Source organism: Pan troglodytes, chromosome 7 (assembly GCF_028858775.2).
Source record: "Pan troglodytes isolate AG18354 chromosome 7, NHGRI_mPanTro3-v2.0_pri, whole genome shotgun sequence".
Taxonomy (NCBI): domain Eukaryota; kingdom Metazoa; phylum Chordata; class Mammalia; order Primates; family Hominidae; genus Pan; species Pan troglodytes.
Window position 1 is genome coordinate 79,882,417 of NC_072405.2, and position 16,377 is coordinate 79,898,793.

General features: G+C 37.1%; 1 protein-coding gene across 20 annotated transcripts in view; it reads right to left on the reverse strand.

Moving 5' to 3' along the window:
• The window catches only part of EYA1 (EYA transcriptional coactivator and phosphatase 1), a 460,645-nt gene that overhangs the window by 36,034 nt on the left and 408,234 nt on the right, over window positions 1-16,377 (reverse strand). For 16 of the 20 annotated variants that reach the window (XM_054656818.2, XM_054656817.2, XM_009455494.5 and 13 more), the window contains one exon: window positions 11,575-11,664. The exons of the other annotated variants lie outside the window; for them this stretch is intronic. In XM_054656818.2, coding sequence (XP_054512793.1) covers window positions 11,575-11,664 — 90 coding nt within the window. The remainder of the gene's footprint in view (window positions 1-11,574; window positions 11,665-16,377) is intronic. 20 annotated transcript variants of the gene reach the window in all.

Sequence of the window (16,377 nt, forward strand, 5' to 3'; positions counted from 1 at the left end):
GTCTTGACATTAAGGATTTTGAAAATCTGACTTAATGTAATATGAAAGTCTAATATCTTGGGTGTTTTAATTGTTGAGATTGAGATTAATCTTCATTTACTTTTAAAAGTTAACTTTTCTTAAATAATAAAGGTAATGCTCATCATTGACTACTATTAGAAAAATTTGAAAATAAGTAATTAAAGAAAATATATGAGAGACTTCCATGTACCAAATCTTGTGTCAGGAGCTCAGGATTTAAGTGGACAAATCATGATTCCTGGCCTCAAGGGATTTCCCAGTGGGGGGTAGACAGAGGTATGCAGAAAATCTTAATAAAGTGCAGTAAATATTTTTATAGCAAGAACCAGCTCCTTTGATCATGACCAAATCCCCACTCCTGGCCTGCACTGTACCTGCAGACTCTACCTGCCTTCTTTTTTGTTGTTGTTTTTTTGTTTTTTTAATTAATTAATTTATTTATTTTTTATTTTATTTTATTATACTTTAAGTTTTAGGGTACATGTGCACATTGTGCAGGTTAGTTACATATGTATACATGTGCCATGCTGGTGCGCTGCACCCACTAACTCGTAATCTAGCATTAGGTATATCTCCCAATGCTATCCCTCCCCCCTCCCCCCTCCCCACCACAGTCCCCAGAGTATGATATTCCCCTTCCTGTGTCCATGTGATCTCATTGTTCAATTCCCACCTATGAGTGAGAATATGCGGTGTTTGGTTTTTTGTTCTTGCGATAGTTTCAGTGTGGCGATTCCTCAGGGATCTAGAACTAGAAATACCATTTGACCCAGCCATCCCATTACTGGGTATATACCCAAATGACTATAAATCATGCTGCTATAAAGACACATGCACACGTATGTTTATTGCGGCATTATTCACAATAGCAAAGACTTGGAACCAACCCAAATGTCCAACAATGATAGACTGGATTAAGAAAATGTGGCACATATACACCATGGAATACTATGCAGCCATAAAAAATGATGAGTTCATATCCTTTGTAGGGACATGGATGAAATTGGAAACCATCATTCTCAGTAAACTATCGCAAGAACAAAAAACCAAATACCTGCCTTCTTATCTAAGACCCACCATGTAACCTGTGCTCCGGATTTCATTCTGTCTTGCTATCCAAGGACTTCTTTCCTGTACTCATTCTCCTTGCCATACCACATGTACTTTCCTTCCTATGGAATCATTCCTGCTGACATCCAGACATGCCTAAATATCTTTTATTTAAAAATGAAACCACCTTCCCTTGATTCCATGATGCCTTCACACACCATAGCCCATCTCTTTGTGTCTGTCTCTGTGGGAATTCTTGATCCTTTCTGTCTTCACTGTCAGCCCTTATCCTCTTCTCAACCCATTCCCATCTGGCTGATGTCCTCCACTTCATTGACATGGTGCTTATCTGGGTCATTAACAGCCAACATTCTTGCCCAGTCTAACAGTCGGTGGCTTCTCTGTCCTCATCTTACTTGACTTTGGCCATATTTGACACAGGAGTATGCCATTCCCTCCTTCTTGAAACACTATTCTCCAGGTTTCTGTGATAGCTCATACTTTTCCACCTACCTTGTGGAATTCTCTCTACCATACAATTCTCTCTTCAAAGCTCTTCTTCTTGGCCCCATTTCTAATTGTTGGTACCAAAATGCTCAATCTTAGGCCCTCTTCTCAATTTTTCATTCCTTCCCCTGTGCCATCTAGTTTTATGGCGTTGGGACTCCCAAAACTATACCTTCAAATTTGCCTCTCTCTTCTGAGATCCAAACCTATATGTCTACCTGCTTATATGTCATCTCTTGACTTGGATGTTGAATATGTATTTCATACTTAATACACTCAATACAGAATGCTTGAATCCAACTCCTCCCCAGCCACCCCCCAAACACACTCTTCTTCAGAAGTGTGATCACTTTTCCAGTACTCAAGGCAAAACCTAGTGCTCATCCTTGATTCTGCTTTCCCTCCCCACCTACATCTGATCCATTAGCAAATTCTGCCCATATTTCCATAAAAGGATACTGTAAGTCCTGTGACTTCTCACCACGTCCAGACTGCTATATCCTCAGCCCTAAGCTAATGTCCTCCTAGGCTGGCTGAGACAGTCTCTTAATTGGTCTCATTGGTTTCACTCTTGCCCCGATTCCATTTGATAACCAGACTGATGTTTTAAAAGTGTAAACACTATTCTATCATGTCCATGCTTAAAACTCTCCAATGGCTTCTCACTGCAGTTAGAAAAAAAATATTCTTTACCATGGTCTGCAAGACCCTTCATCATCTGGACCCTGCCACTCTTCCCTAGTTACTCTGTCTCAGCCACACTGGGCATCTTCCACTTCCTGAAGGAGTGAAACTCATTCCTACTATTGTCCTCCCAAAATGACTTCCTACCATATCCTTGCAGTTGCTTCCCTCCCAGCTTCTCCCTTCTTGACAAATGTTACCTCCTCAGAGACATCTCTTCCTGATCATCTCAGCTAACAATGCCCCACTCCAATTCATCCCTTAGCCAATACTGCTTGATTTGCTTCATAGCACTTATCTCTGCCTGCAAGTGTTTTATTTACATACTGTTTATTCCTACTTCTCTTCCACAGCACTAACTCCATAAGGAGAATGTCCTTAATAAAGTCATTGCTGTATCCCCAGTAGTTAGAACTGTGACTAGGTACTTAATACTTATTCAATAAATAGGTATTGAATATTGAATGACGGAAAGAAATGACAAAGTCTAAAAAGACTACTGGATGCGATAGCATGTCGGTTCTGAAACATCACAGATATATAGCATTTATAGCCCCAACACCCAGAAATAACCACTGGCAACTTGTAAATATTACCTTTAATATGTCATAGATATTAAATCAGGATTATATACTATCATTCATTTTGTAGACTGATCACTTTTAAAATTGAAAATATATCGTGGTGGCTTTTAAAAAATGTATTCCCTTCCAGTTTTTCTTTAATATGCCATACGTGTTGAATACAAATTTTACTCTTTTTATTTTATTTTTTTGAAATAGTCTCACTCTGTCACTCAGGCTGGAGTGCAGTGGCACAATCTTGGCTCACTGCAACCTCCACCTCCAGGTTTGATTCTCCTGCCTCAGCATCCCGAGTAGCTGGGATTACAGGTACACGCCATCACGCCCAGCTAATTTTTGTATTTTTAGTAGAGATGGGGTTTCACCGTGTTGGTCAGACGGGTTTCAAACTCCCGATCTCAAGTGATCTGCCTGCCCCAGCCTCCCTAAGTGCTGAGATTAAGGCATGAGCCACAGCACCTGGCCGAATTTTACACTTTTTAAATATGCCATACATGTTGAAGAGGTATGACATGTTGAATAGGCTAGATTGTATCTTAGAGCTAATTTTTAAAACTTAAAATCGACCATGAATACCTTCCCTATATACAATAAATTGTCTTAAAACAAGTTTTATGAGGATGTATTTTAATTTATTTCATTTTTAATCTGTTATTGGAGATTTAAAATATTTCTCTATGGTAGTGGTAAAAAAACCATGGGGGGTGGGTATATTATGGGGTTGAGTGGATTTCTGGAAAGTGTCAGACCTGAGCTAGAATCTGCCACTCTACAGTTGTGTGACCTTAGACAAGTTTTCTTTTACCTATCCTAAGCTTCACCTGGCTCCTCCATAAAATTAAGATATTAATAGTGTTACTATAGTAGAGATATCATACTGTTAAATGGAATAATGTATGTAAAAGATATAGGACAAGTGTTTGACAAATGCTTATTGCTATTATCTTAATTATCTGTAATTCTATTTTCTTAGAAGTGATGCTAAAAGTGGAATTTTGAGTAAAAGGATCAGCACATCAAAGTTCTGAATACATATTATGAAACTGCTTTTCTGAAAACTTGTATCCATTTATATCCTTACCAGCAATGTACACAAGTTTTCATCTTACTGCATCGTAGATCATATTATTTATTTTAAACCTTTGCCTATTTCATGTGCAAGAGGCTGTTTGACTTGACATTTCTTTTCTCTTTTTTTTGAGATGGAGTCTCACTCTGTCACCAGGCTGGAGTGCAGTGGCATGATCTCGGCTTACTGCAACCTCTGCCTCCCGGGTTCAAGGGATTCTCCTGCCTCAGCCTCCAGAGTAACTGGGATTACAGGCTCACACTACCATGCCCAACTAATTTTTGTATTTTTAGTAGAGATGGAGTCTCACCATGATGGCCAGGCTGGTCTCCAACTCCTGACCTTGTGATCCGCCCTGATTACTAGAAGTGAAATCCAACATTTTTCATCTGTAGCTTGATAATTTGAATGCTTTTCTCTTGTGAATTATCTGTTCATGGTCTTTGCTCATTTCTTCTGTTGGGGTATTTCTTTACGTATTTCTTAATGAATTGCAGTAATCTTAGTTCTTTGATTGGTTATATTTGGCTCAGTTGTGTCTTTAATATTATCTGTGGCTTTTAAAAATAGTAATTGTCTCTGACTACAGAAGAAATAAGCATATGCTTTACAGAATTTGGGACATACAGAAAAGCATAAATAAAAAAATAATAAAACCACAAATTCCATAAACAATCAATGTTAAACTTCTACGATTTATATTTCCATAAGACAGTCAACATATATTTCCATTATTTATGCAATATATATTTACTGGGTCCTCCTACGGGCCAGGTCCTGTGCTAGAGAAATCAGCAGTGAATATATTATACATAGGGTACACATTTTATAATAGAACTGTGAGCCAACAATATGTGTGTATATTCCTCAAATATGAGTTTTTAAAAATTAACTTTTTATTAAACAAATATTACAGCTCAATGAATTTCTATCAACTAAATGCATGGGTATAACTAACACCCAGATGAAGAAACAAAATATGATGGATTTCATAAGTTAGAAATGTTTATTGTTATAAATTCTTGCCTTTATCTCTGATTAGTAAAAAGTCCTAGATGTATAATTGGTACAAATGGTATTAAGCTTTTATAGGATCTCAATACTTATTTCCAAATGGCCATCCGAAGATTTTGATTTATTTAATCTTTTCATTTACCTATATATTCTCCTGTGTTTCATTCTTTCATTTTTTAACTGTTTACCTATTTCAGCATATAAGCTGAATAATCTATTACTTCACTATTAATTTGCTTGGTTTTATTTAAAACATACACAATTTTTCTTTAAGTTGGGTCTGTGCCTGAGCTGTTTGTTTCTTCTCTCATACTTAGTCCAATGTCAACATTAGGCCACATAATTCTTCAGGCTATTGTAGAATTATAAAACATTTTAATAATTGGTTGAGTCAGACATTCATTTCCCATGTTTTGTCAAAAATTGCTAGGTATTTTTGCCTATTTATCCTTTCAAATAGAACTTAGAACAATTTTTTCATATTACAAAAATGAGAAAGAAAGACATCTCATTTATTGAAACCTTCCTTTATATCTCTCAGTAAGATGTCACAGCTTTATTCATATATTCTTCACAAATACTTCTTATAAGGTTTCTTCCTAAATTTCCTTTTATGGTATTTTTTGTTTTTGTGTTAGTAACTACTGCTATTTTAAATTATAACTAAAATTTCAAATCAATTTGATTTTTGAATTCTACATTTCTTCATTTTTCTGAAGGCTGTTGTAAATTCTAAGAATATTCTAGTTGATTTTCTTCAGTCTTCTACATACCAAATTATCTACAAAAATAATTTGAATCTCTTTCATTTCATTAAGTAAAGCTTGTGTCTTATTGTACTGTCCAAAATTCCTAGAATACTGCTGAATAACAGTGCTGATAGAAGGCATTCTTATCTTGTTTTTACTTGTAATGACAGTTTGCTTCCATTATTTTACTGCTAAGTACAATGTTTGCTATCAGTAGAATATAAAGTATTCAAGAGTATAAATTTATTTATAATATATTATCTTTTACTGTGTTAAATAGCTACATTTTAAGACTGTTCTGATGAACAGCAGAGTTAAGGAAGTCTTTAAATATACTTTTATATTTCTAACTTCAGATAAAATAAAGATGACAATCTTATAAGAAATGATGAAGAAACAAGAAGAGCAATAAAAATTATTCATTAGTAATAATAAAATATGGGCATTGTTTCTTTTTGGCCATTAGTTACAATGCAGCTAAACTCAATACGCATTTATTATGACTAATAATCATTTCTTGCTTAAAAAACTTATTTTGTCCTCCCCACCCTAAACTGAGGGTTTGGATGTTACTCTTGTTAACTAAGGAAATGCACAAGGCCAAACAACCTACCTGAAAACACAGGAAGGCAAAGTCAACTCTATTATCTTCTATGAAGAAGGAAGCAAAAATCGGTATTCTAGTCTAAGACAACACATAACAATTCAGTCTAAAGGATATCCATTTCATGGTCAACATATATAAGGCAACATTCGGAGTGTTATAAGGGATTTAAACTGAGTGTTTACTAGGATTTAAAAAATGTAGTCCTTTATGTTTGCTGAATTTGTCAGGAGAAAATCACCAAGTATACTAGTCTGTGTACAGGGTTGAAAATGACAAGTGGCAATCCATATGCGTGTACATATACATAGGGACACTTAGGTTTGGGCTGTAATTATCCATATGCTCACACCCTTTCATATGGCTACTCTTGGCTTGTGGAGGGGTTTGGAAGCAGCAAAGACCTACAGTGTCTTCCTTGCAAGCACCTGTGAGATCCTTTGGCAGCAGAGAACCAGAGCTCTAGCATCCACACAAAAGCTGAACATAGAGCATCAGAGTTTCTTCTTTATTTATAGAGAATAAAGGACTTTCTAGGTGAGTTATATTTTCCCAACTTGAGAAATCAACTTCTGAATTGGTTTAAATATTTCACACTTTTTGGAAGCACAAACAGTATGTCAGTACCAAGTGCTTTACTTGAAATCGAAGTTTCTTAACATTGGCGTAACTGATATTTTACAGAAAGAATTTTTTCCTAGCTAAAAATAAACATAAATAACACATATTAAAATAATTTATAGATGATAACCTAAGTTTTAAAGTAAGAAAATATTATTGCAACTTTAAAGACTGAATCAAACCAAGGGATAATCTTCTCTTTGCTTTACAAGAAAAATCATTGTAGCTTTCTCCTTTTACATAATGCTATTACCTAAAGACCATCCACAAGCCCCTTTCCTTGGCCCTGGACTCATCAAACTCATACTCTAGTGGGACCAGAACTTTCTGACCCAGGCCTTTTTTTTTTTTTTTTTTTTTTTAATAGAAAGGGTGAAAACAAGGGGCAACAAGTCTAGGTGTTCAAATATCAGACCTGGGCTAGGAGTCTACATATTGAAGGCCCCAAGGAATATTCATGTTGTAAATCTTGATGCAAAGAATGCTCTGGTCTGCTCCATCTAAACAATGCACTGAAAGAGTGGAGAGGGGAGTTTAGAACAGCTTTGCTACTAACAGGGTGAGCGTGGTATGTGCAATAGTTTCATGTGCCACCATCTCACAGACACGAGAGGAGGGTTCCCACTCTTCCCAATCCTTACTCTTCAGGGGTAACGGGTGACCCGAGACCAGAGACCTGGTTCCTGCTGACTCTTAAAGGTCACTCTGTCAACATGGGTTAGGATGGCAACCATAATGCCAGTGAAATCGTATTCCTTAACCAGACAGAAGAAGAAAATTCAACATGAACTTAAAGCATTATTTTTATTTAGACTTGTATCCATCTTCATAAAATATTTTCTTCTAACTGTGGAAAAATCCAGCAGGAGAACTGACCAGCAGCAGGTTAAACTGAAATATTATCGTATGCTGAAGGCCTTTCCTCACTCTGTTTGAAGGTTGCCTTTCAATAAAAAGCTAACAGAAAGAACTCTTTCTCCAACCAGTCAGAAAGAGTCATACTTTACCAAAGAAGCTGAAAAAACCTCCAGTTCCATTCTGTCATTCATAAAAAATGACTTCCATATAGGCATCATCGTATTGCACATGGAGAGTTTTTTTGTAAAATGATATGCAGGACGTTAGTCAGACTTAGAAATAGGAAAGCCAGACGTACACTACGGAACTAAAGTCGAAACGCTTCTCTTGGGGGGAAAATATTATTTCCTAAGATAATTATGTCTCCCTGTCACTCATGTTCCTTCATACGTCAAACATTTTTTATGGTACAGAAAACATTTTTTCCTCCTTTTTTTTTTCCTGGTGTGTCAACAGAATTGATATAAATTGTGATTTTCTTTAAATTAAAGAAGTCACTAAGTGAGATTACAAACAAGACTTATGAAACTAAAACGAATTAACTTAGTTCTTAGAGTTCGATTAAGATATTTCTAAAGTACTTCAAAAATTATACCTTAAATTTTCTAAATCATATCCTAATAACCATTTTAAGCATGTACATTGATTCATAATATGACAAATGTTACTGAAAGCCCCTCACAGAGGGGGTGTATTTCACTAGTCAGAATGTCTTATTAAGCAAGGAGTGAACTAACCAAATTATACCAAGAGATAGCTGGCAAAAGCTAAGATTTAGAAGAAAATAAGACCAAAAGTCAACAATTAGAGTTCAGGCATCATACTTCAAGCTAACCAAGAGACTATTAAGCTCCTTGAAATTACTTATGCTATAGACCTTACAAAGCTAAAAACATGTAACTTAAATATATTAAAATATTCATGTCCCCTACCACTATCCATTGCTAGTTGGAGTGTGAAATCAGGTATTACCACATCACTTCTCCCTGATGAGATAATTCTGGTGTTCTTAGGAGCATTATGCCAATAGACATTTTTTTTTGCCAGAAAATAATTTTACTTTTTATTTTGAAGAAAACATATTTGCAATGACCAGTCCCAGGTTTGTTGAATTTCAAAAATATAAAATAAAAGATTGGCCTGGGAGCAGTGACTCATGCCTGTAATCCCAGTGCCTTGGGTGGGTGGCCGAGGCAGGTGGCTCACCTGAGGTCAGGAGTTTGAGACTAGCCTGGCCAACATGAAGAAACACCGTTTCTACTAAAAGTACAAAATTTAGCCATGCATGGTGGTGTGTATCTGTAATCCCAGCTACTTGGGATGCTGAGGCAGAATTGCTTGAACCTGGGAGGCAGAGGTTGCAGTGAGCTGAGATGGTGCCACTGCACTCCAGCCTGGATGACAGAGCAAGACCCTATCTCAAAAATAAAATAAAATAAAAAATATTGAAATAAGTAAAAAAACCAATTTATTTTTACAAATATTGTACAAATCTAGGGCAAGTAAACAATTTCCAAAGACAGACTAAATGAATCTTTCATTTATACTTTTGTTAATATCCCTAACATAAAATCAACTTTTGTAAGGCTACAAGCTTAAACATTTTTCCATGATTGTTTTATATATTCGGTTGAATTATACCTTCATTCTCTTTTATACTTTACCTCTACTAAGGAATAGTCCTCATGCCAAACATAGAATCTGATATTTCAGTAACTTCATAGACTGCTGGTTTTTCTTTTCCTTTTGAAATTTGAGTTTACAGAAAAAAATACATCTCCTATACCCTAAAAACCTAGAGCTTTTAATATATTTGAGTAGTATTTCAGTCTCTATATAATCAGTGTAAATAACGTCAATAAACAAAAATCTGATTATACTACACTGAAATTGAGTTTGGAAGTTTTTTGGTCTATATTATAACAAGTTATGACTGCCTAACATCTCACTTTTCACCACCTAATTTTGGCACTGTATAAGCAAGTTTTGGCACTTTTTTTTTTTTTTTTTGAGACAGAGTTTTGTTCTTGTTGCCCAGGCTGGAGTGCAATGGCGTGATCTCTGGCTCACCATAACCTCTGCCTCCCGGGCTCAAGTGATTCTCCTGCCTCAGCCTCTTGAGTAGCTGGGATTACAAGCATTGGCCACCACACCCAGCTAGTTTTGTATTTTTAATAGAGACGGGGTTTCTCCATGTTGGTCGGGGTGGTCTCGAACTCCCAACCTCAGGTGATCCAGCTGCCTCTGCCTCCCAAAGCGCTGGGATTACAGGCATGAGCCACCGCGCCCAGCCAAGTTTTGGCATTTTTAAGAAGGTACAGAGTTTTAAAACAATAGGAAATTACTACAAATTTCTTCTTGATGTTTGCTATTAACACCTATTAACATCAATAAAGATAACAAGGTTGTACCCAGGACAAAAATCAGTCTACTCTGTATCTTTAGAAACAAATGGAAACTTAGGAAAGGCATTTTTTAACATACTAGTAAAATGTGGAATTTTTTGTGCTGCTAAGTGAAAACAATTATCAATCAGAAACAGCTTTTGAAAATAAGTATGATAATTATGTGTTTCTAAAGGCAATTAATTCTAAACTTGTCACTCAATGGGAATATTTCTACCTTAAAAAAATAGTAATGCCTTACATGTAATTTCTTCTTGAGGAAAACACTTTAAATTGCAAAAAAATTTTGTATTTTACCCTTAAGTGTAAAATAAATTTTTCAATAAGGAAGAGAAAAAATAAAGCATATTTAATAACTTTATTGCACTGGAAGTTGCCAATTCATCTTTGAGTAGTTTCATTGCAGATGAAAAGAAATCAAAATACAGGACAGATGTTGAACAAACCGCATTTAAGTTCTGTCACACACTGGCATTTTTCAAATGATTTTGGCTCATCTATTAAATAAGGTGCATTTTGCTTGATTTTGAAAAGGGAAACATCAGGAAATATTTAAAGGCCAATTGCTGCCAATTAACTTTGATCAGTAAAAGTTCTATTTGAATCTTTCAGATTCTTCTCCTGTCTGAAATAACACACATTTATAAATCGAACAAAACAACAACTTGATGATTAATGCCTGTTGGCAGCCCTACCACAAGCTTGCTTAACAGCGGGATTTAAATAAACAACTGTCTCTATTCAGAAGAGAACGAAATGTAGTTATAGTCATATTTTCTCACAATGGAGATATGAAAAACAATATTCTCTACTCTTAAGAATGCTGCTAACCAAGACCATTGTGATTGTCAGTGCCCGTAACAATTCAGCTAGCCATCTTACAAGAGTCTGCCCTGAAATCATAATGGACCAATAAAATTAACAGCAGTGTGACATAAGCAGTCCTGGCAACCCAAACAGCAGAGGCCAGACTAAAACATCTTCCTACCAATTGGATCAGCCAGAAAGTAAAGCATCGGTCCTAATACAGTAAGAGTCTGACATAACAGTCTCAAAGAAAAAAAGAATCTGACATAACATATGCAAGTGTTACGAATTATGTTGGACATATCTTAGTGGTGATTATGTAACTGAGAAATATGTGGCTTCTGATAATCAACAAAGTTTAAGATTCTTGAAATCAAATTTTAATCTTTACTACTGGTCATGTAGGATCTAACTCTGAAAATCAACAGCCAAAGTAAAGCCAAATAGAAATCCCATGAAGGCAAAACACATTGCCATATTACCAACAAACCTCTGTCTCACTATTCCAATTATATATTAAAAAATAATATCCCATCTTTATTTTAAAACCAATCACCTATTTTCAGACATGCAAAAATATGTATTAAAAATTAGAACTTACTTCTAAGTCATTAAAAAATAAATGTGTGTCTGCCAAGTTGAAAATCATTTCTTCCATTCGCAGTCCAAGGGAAACTGAAGTGGGTGGATCCTAAAATAAGAATATGACAGGTGAAGAACATGTATACTTCAGGTTACATGAAATAGAGTGTCTCATTAAGAGGAAGCAGGCATTGGGAGAGGCTGAAAGCAAGAGACACAGAGAGAGACTTGGGCAACAGCTGCTTATTTTAGTGTGCATGACTTATTCTGTGTGCAAACTTCAGAGACTTATTTTATAAAAAGAGCCCCAAATGTTGATGGTGATTTACATACTGAAGAAAAAACTCTTTCTTTACTTTTTAAAATTTAAAATCTAGGGTTACTTAGACATATAAAATAAAGGAAATTCAACTTTTTATGTCTATTTCAGGAGTAAAAAATTCAGTGAATCAAGTAGCCACTGGTTATGTTACGCCACAATCCATTAAGAGCATCTAAGCGCACTGTCACAAATATCAGAAAATAGATACACTATAGCAAGCTTGCCCAACCTGCAGCCTGCAGGCTGCGTGCAGCCCAGTACGGCTTTGAATGCAGCCCAACACAAATTCATAAACTTTTCTTATAACACTATGTTTTAAGTGATGATTTTTTTTCTTTTTTGAGACAGAGTCTCGCTCTGTCACCCAGGCTGGAGAACATTGGCGTGATCTCAGCTCACTGCAGCCTCCACCTCCCAGGTTCAAGCAATTCTCCTGCCTCAGCCTCCCGAGTAGCTGGGACTACAGGCACGCACCAACACGACCAGCTAATTTTTTTTTGTATTTTTAGTAGAGATGGAGTTTCACCATGTTGGCCAGGATGGTCTTGATCTGACCTCATGATCCGCCTGCCTCAGCCTCCCGAAGTGCTGGGATTACAGGCATGAGCCACTGCGCCTGGCCTAAGTGATGAATTTTTTTTTTTTTTTTTTTTTTTTTAGCTCATCAGCTAACATTAGTGTTAGTGTATTTTATGTGTGGCCTCAAACAATTCTTCTTCTTCCAGTGTGGCCCAGGGAAGTCAAAAGATTGGACAGCCCTGCACTATAGGTTAATTTCAGAAGGGTAGTACATAGTAATTTAAATCTAGATAACTCTCTACCATTATTTGTATTTATTCAACCTGTCAATTTTAAGTGTACTCAAAGCAGGAAGTGATGGCCGCTCTGACCCCACCAGGCACTGTCCAGCTCAGGGAGCTGATCTTAAGATTCACATGACACTGTACGGGCATCAAACAGCCCATGCCATACTCAGAGAGCAGTGCTACATTCCACAGTGCACAGTGGCTTCTATCTAAAACTTCAAGTGTTGGACATTAGCAGTGAGTAGTCAGCCTCTCCCTACAAGCCATCCTGATGACATCTACTGGCACTGAAATGAACTTGGGGGATATGCAGGTATTTGCAGTTTTATCCTGTATTTACTGTGTATCAAATCCAAGAAGCAACATGGTTCATGGCTGAAGATCCTGTATAGGAAGTGATGAAAGATAACATTTCCAGGAAGTATACAAGGCTATAAAATGGATTTTTAAGGGTTTATTGGCATTCTATTAATAATACCAACTTTCATATGTATGCCATTTTCAATTTTTCCAAAGAACAATAATTTATGATATACTATTTTATTGTCACGGCAAACCTTTGGAATAAGTATGGAATCTCCTTGCATCATTATGTAACCAGGGGGATTGTAAGCAGAGAAACTGCCTTCAGGTAGGCCCCATTGGGCAGGTATGCCATGTGTCATGGTATGTGTGTCATGTGCCTTTGAGTCCTAGAGTCAAGAACATACAATCCAAAGAAAAGACTTTGATTCAATACTGCCCAATGTCAACTTTGTACACTATCTACCTTGTTTTCTGAACACTCTAACTTTATCTCCAATATATAGACATGCCCGTTTGTTACCCCTACTCTTTAACATCTGCCATGCCTGTTAAGTTTGGGAAGTGGCAAGAAGTGGTGGGAGAGGAGGCCTAGACTGTAGGCCAGACCCTGCCTTTGCTTTCCCACTTAGGTGTCATCCTCTCTCATCGAGCCTGGTTTGTTCACTAATAAATCTGAGAGCAAGATGGCAAACACAATATTCTCACATAGACTAATAAAAAAAATCTTGTCTTTCATTTGTCAGAATCGTACATGTTTGTACAGTTAGGAGAGAGCAGAGGCTGGAAAGGGTGGGAGATGGGAGCGGAGCCTCGCTGGGCACCTGCCAGGGGCCCATCTGCTGTAGCCTGGAGGTCAACCCAACCCAACCTGGCTATTCCTCCAGCACCGCCCACCCCTAGCACTGCCCACACCCCTCCAGCACTCCCCACCCTCTTGGCACCGCCCACACCCTTCCAGCACCTCCCACATCCCTCCAGAACTTCTCAACCTCTTGGCACTACCCACATCCCTCCAGCACCTCCGACATCTCTCTAATACTTCCTACTGTCTTGGCACCGCACACATCCCTCCAGCACCGCCCACATCCCTCCAGCACCTCCCACCCTTTTGGCACAGCTCACTTCCCTCTAGCACCTCTCACCCCCTTAGCACTACCCACACCCTTCCAGCACTACCCACATCCCTACAGTACATCCCACCCCCTTAAGCACTGCCCCCACCTCTCCAGTGTGGCCCAAGTTCTACCTTCCAGCAGCCCTAGAGGAGGAACAGAGTACGTGAAATATGGCAGGATGGTGCAATTCACTCACCTCAGTTCCTCTCCTGCCTGTGCCTTTTCTGCCAGCTGACTGACAGTGGAAGGAAGGCAGAGGACATAGTATTGCCAAACATCAGGGGTTAGATTGGCAAACACCCCAGGGTTGATAAGAAGGCAGAGAGGAAATAAAGATGCAGAGGCTGAGTGTCTAAGAGTTCTGCTGGGAGGGACAAAGGAAAACGATTCCCTCAAATTTTGTGTATGATGATTCATACTCCTTAGCATTCTTAAATTGTCCCTTTTTAATACACCTGAAATCTATGAAATTCTATGAAATTTCATAGGTTTTAGGAGAATTACAGTTCACAAACTACTGTAAAGGAAAACTAACTCATTTACTCTTGGATTTATAAGAAATTGCTCATTCACAAGGAGTTTAAGTATCAGTAGGCATGCTGGAAAAAGCAAATGCTCAAATAGACCCTACAGCTGAATTAACCTGTAGGGGAAGCTCAAACAGATGTGTCTAAAACAAAACACCTGACTAAGGTGTTTATTCCCTCTAGCCCAGGCCAATAAAAATACCCTGACTTGTCTCATAACCATGTCAATGAATCTTTTTATGTGACAAGGATGGAGCCTCGCCACATTTATTTAATTGCCAATTTTAAAATTTATGTGCCATAGTATTGTTACTTTTGAAAAAGTATTATTTCTCCTTGATATGGTTGCTTATTTATATGACCATTGAAAGAATTACTCTATTGTTTGTTAATATATAGCATACTTTAACTTTTCTTCATAAATTACAGTAATGACTTGCTAGTCAGAATACTAATAAATTTTAAAGGCTTGTTCAGTCTAGTGGTAAAATACAACACAGATGTTGGTCTTATTTACCTCTTAATGTTATTCTCTTTTGTTATTAGCTGTCATTCCTCAACAGTTTTTATACCTGCCACTCCAAGATATTGTTTTGAAACATTTACTACACCAAGAGAACAGTCTGGCAGCTAACTGGAATGAGACAATTTTAGAATAGGAAGGGGGTTCTAGTTGAGAGCAGTATTTTTCAGACATCTTTGAACCACAATGCTCAGTAAAAAACACAATTAACACTGGGATCTAAGAATCTCTCGTATGTGCACACACACAGCTGAAATATATTTGCCAAAGCAAGATTTTGCTCACTGTGGATATACTCTGACACTGTCCATTTCACAGCCCTGTCTCAATCTACAGTTTGAAAGGCAGAGCTCTAGAAAACACCTACTCTTTGACTTTAAAAACAGAGCACGGAGTTCCTAGAGGGTTGTGATTTGTGCGTGATGACCCAGCAAGCAGAGTGCAAAACCATCTCACCCTGAGTGTTTTACCCAAGAGGAAACTAGCAGAAGGACAGACAGATAATTCTGCTCATGGAATTGCTTACATATTCTAGCAACTGGAGTTCTCATATCGAGGTTAGATTTTATTTTCCTATTATAATAGCTAATACGTTAACACTGTTAAAATTTCTAAAGTCTCATACAAGTACAAGTCAAATGTGAAAAAAGCTAACATTGAACAATTAATAAATTACTCTGGCTGGATGGCTTATTTTGGCATATTAAGAACAAGGAAAAAAAACACGTTCTTAAACCAAAACTGTGATGTTAAAATCACCAGGTCTTTAGTTTAATCTTACTATTTTTATAATACATAATTTTCTTGCAATAACAAATTCCAGAGCTGCAGTTATAAAAGGACTTCTTTTAAAACACCATTTTTTGTTATATCACTTTCAAAAAATTATTTAGAGCTTTGCCTCCACTTCAAAGTAACATCTCATTTTAAGTCAATCTCATTGCCAAATGTTCTCATTCTTTTCAAAACGTGGCCTTACTGTGGCATATGCCACTGCTGTTTACTCTCTTCTTGACATTTCTCCTCTATGACAGCAATCTTTTATGGGCATTTTCCTAGAATCTATGTATACATCATCTGCTTGTTAAATGTCTGTATTATTCCATTCATGCTTCTAATAAAGACATACCCAAGACTGGGTAATTTATAAAGAAAAGAGGTTTAACTGACTCACAGTTCAGCATGGCTGGGGAGGCCTCAGGAAACCTACAATCATGGCGGAA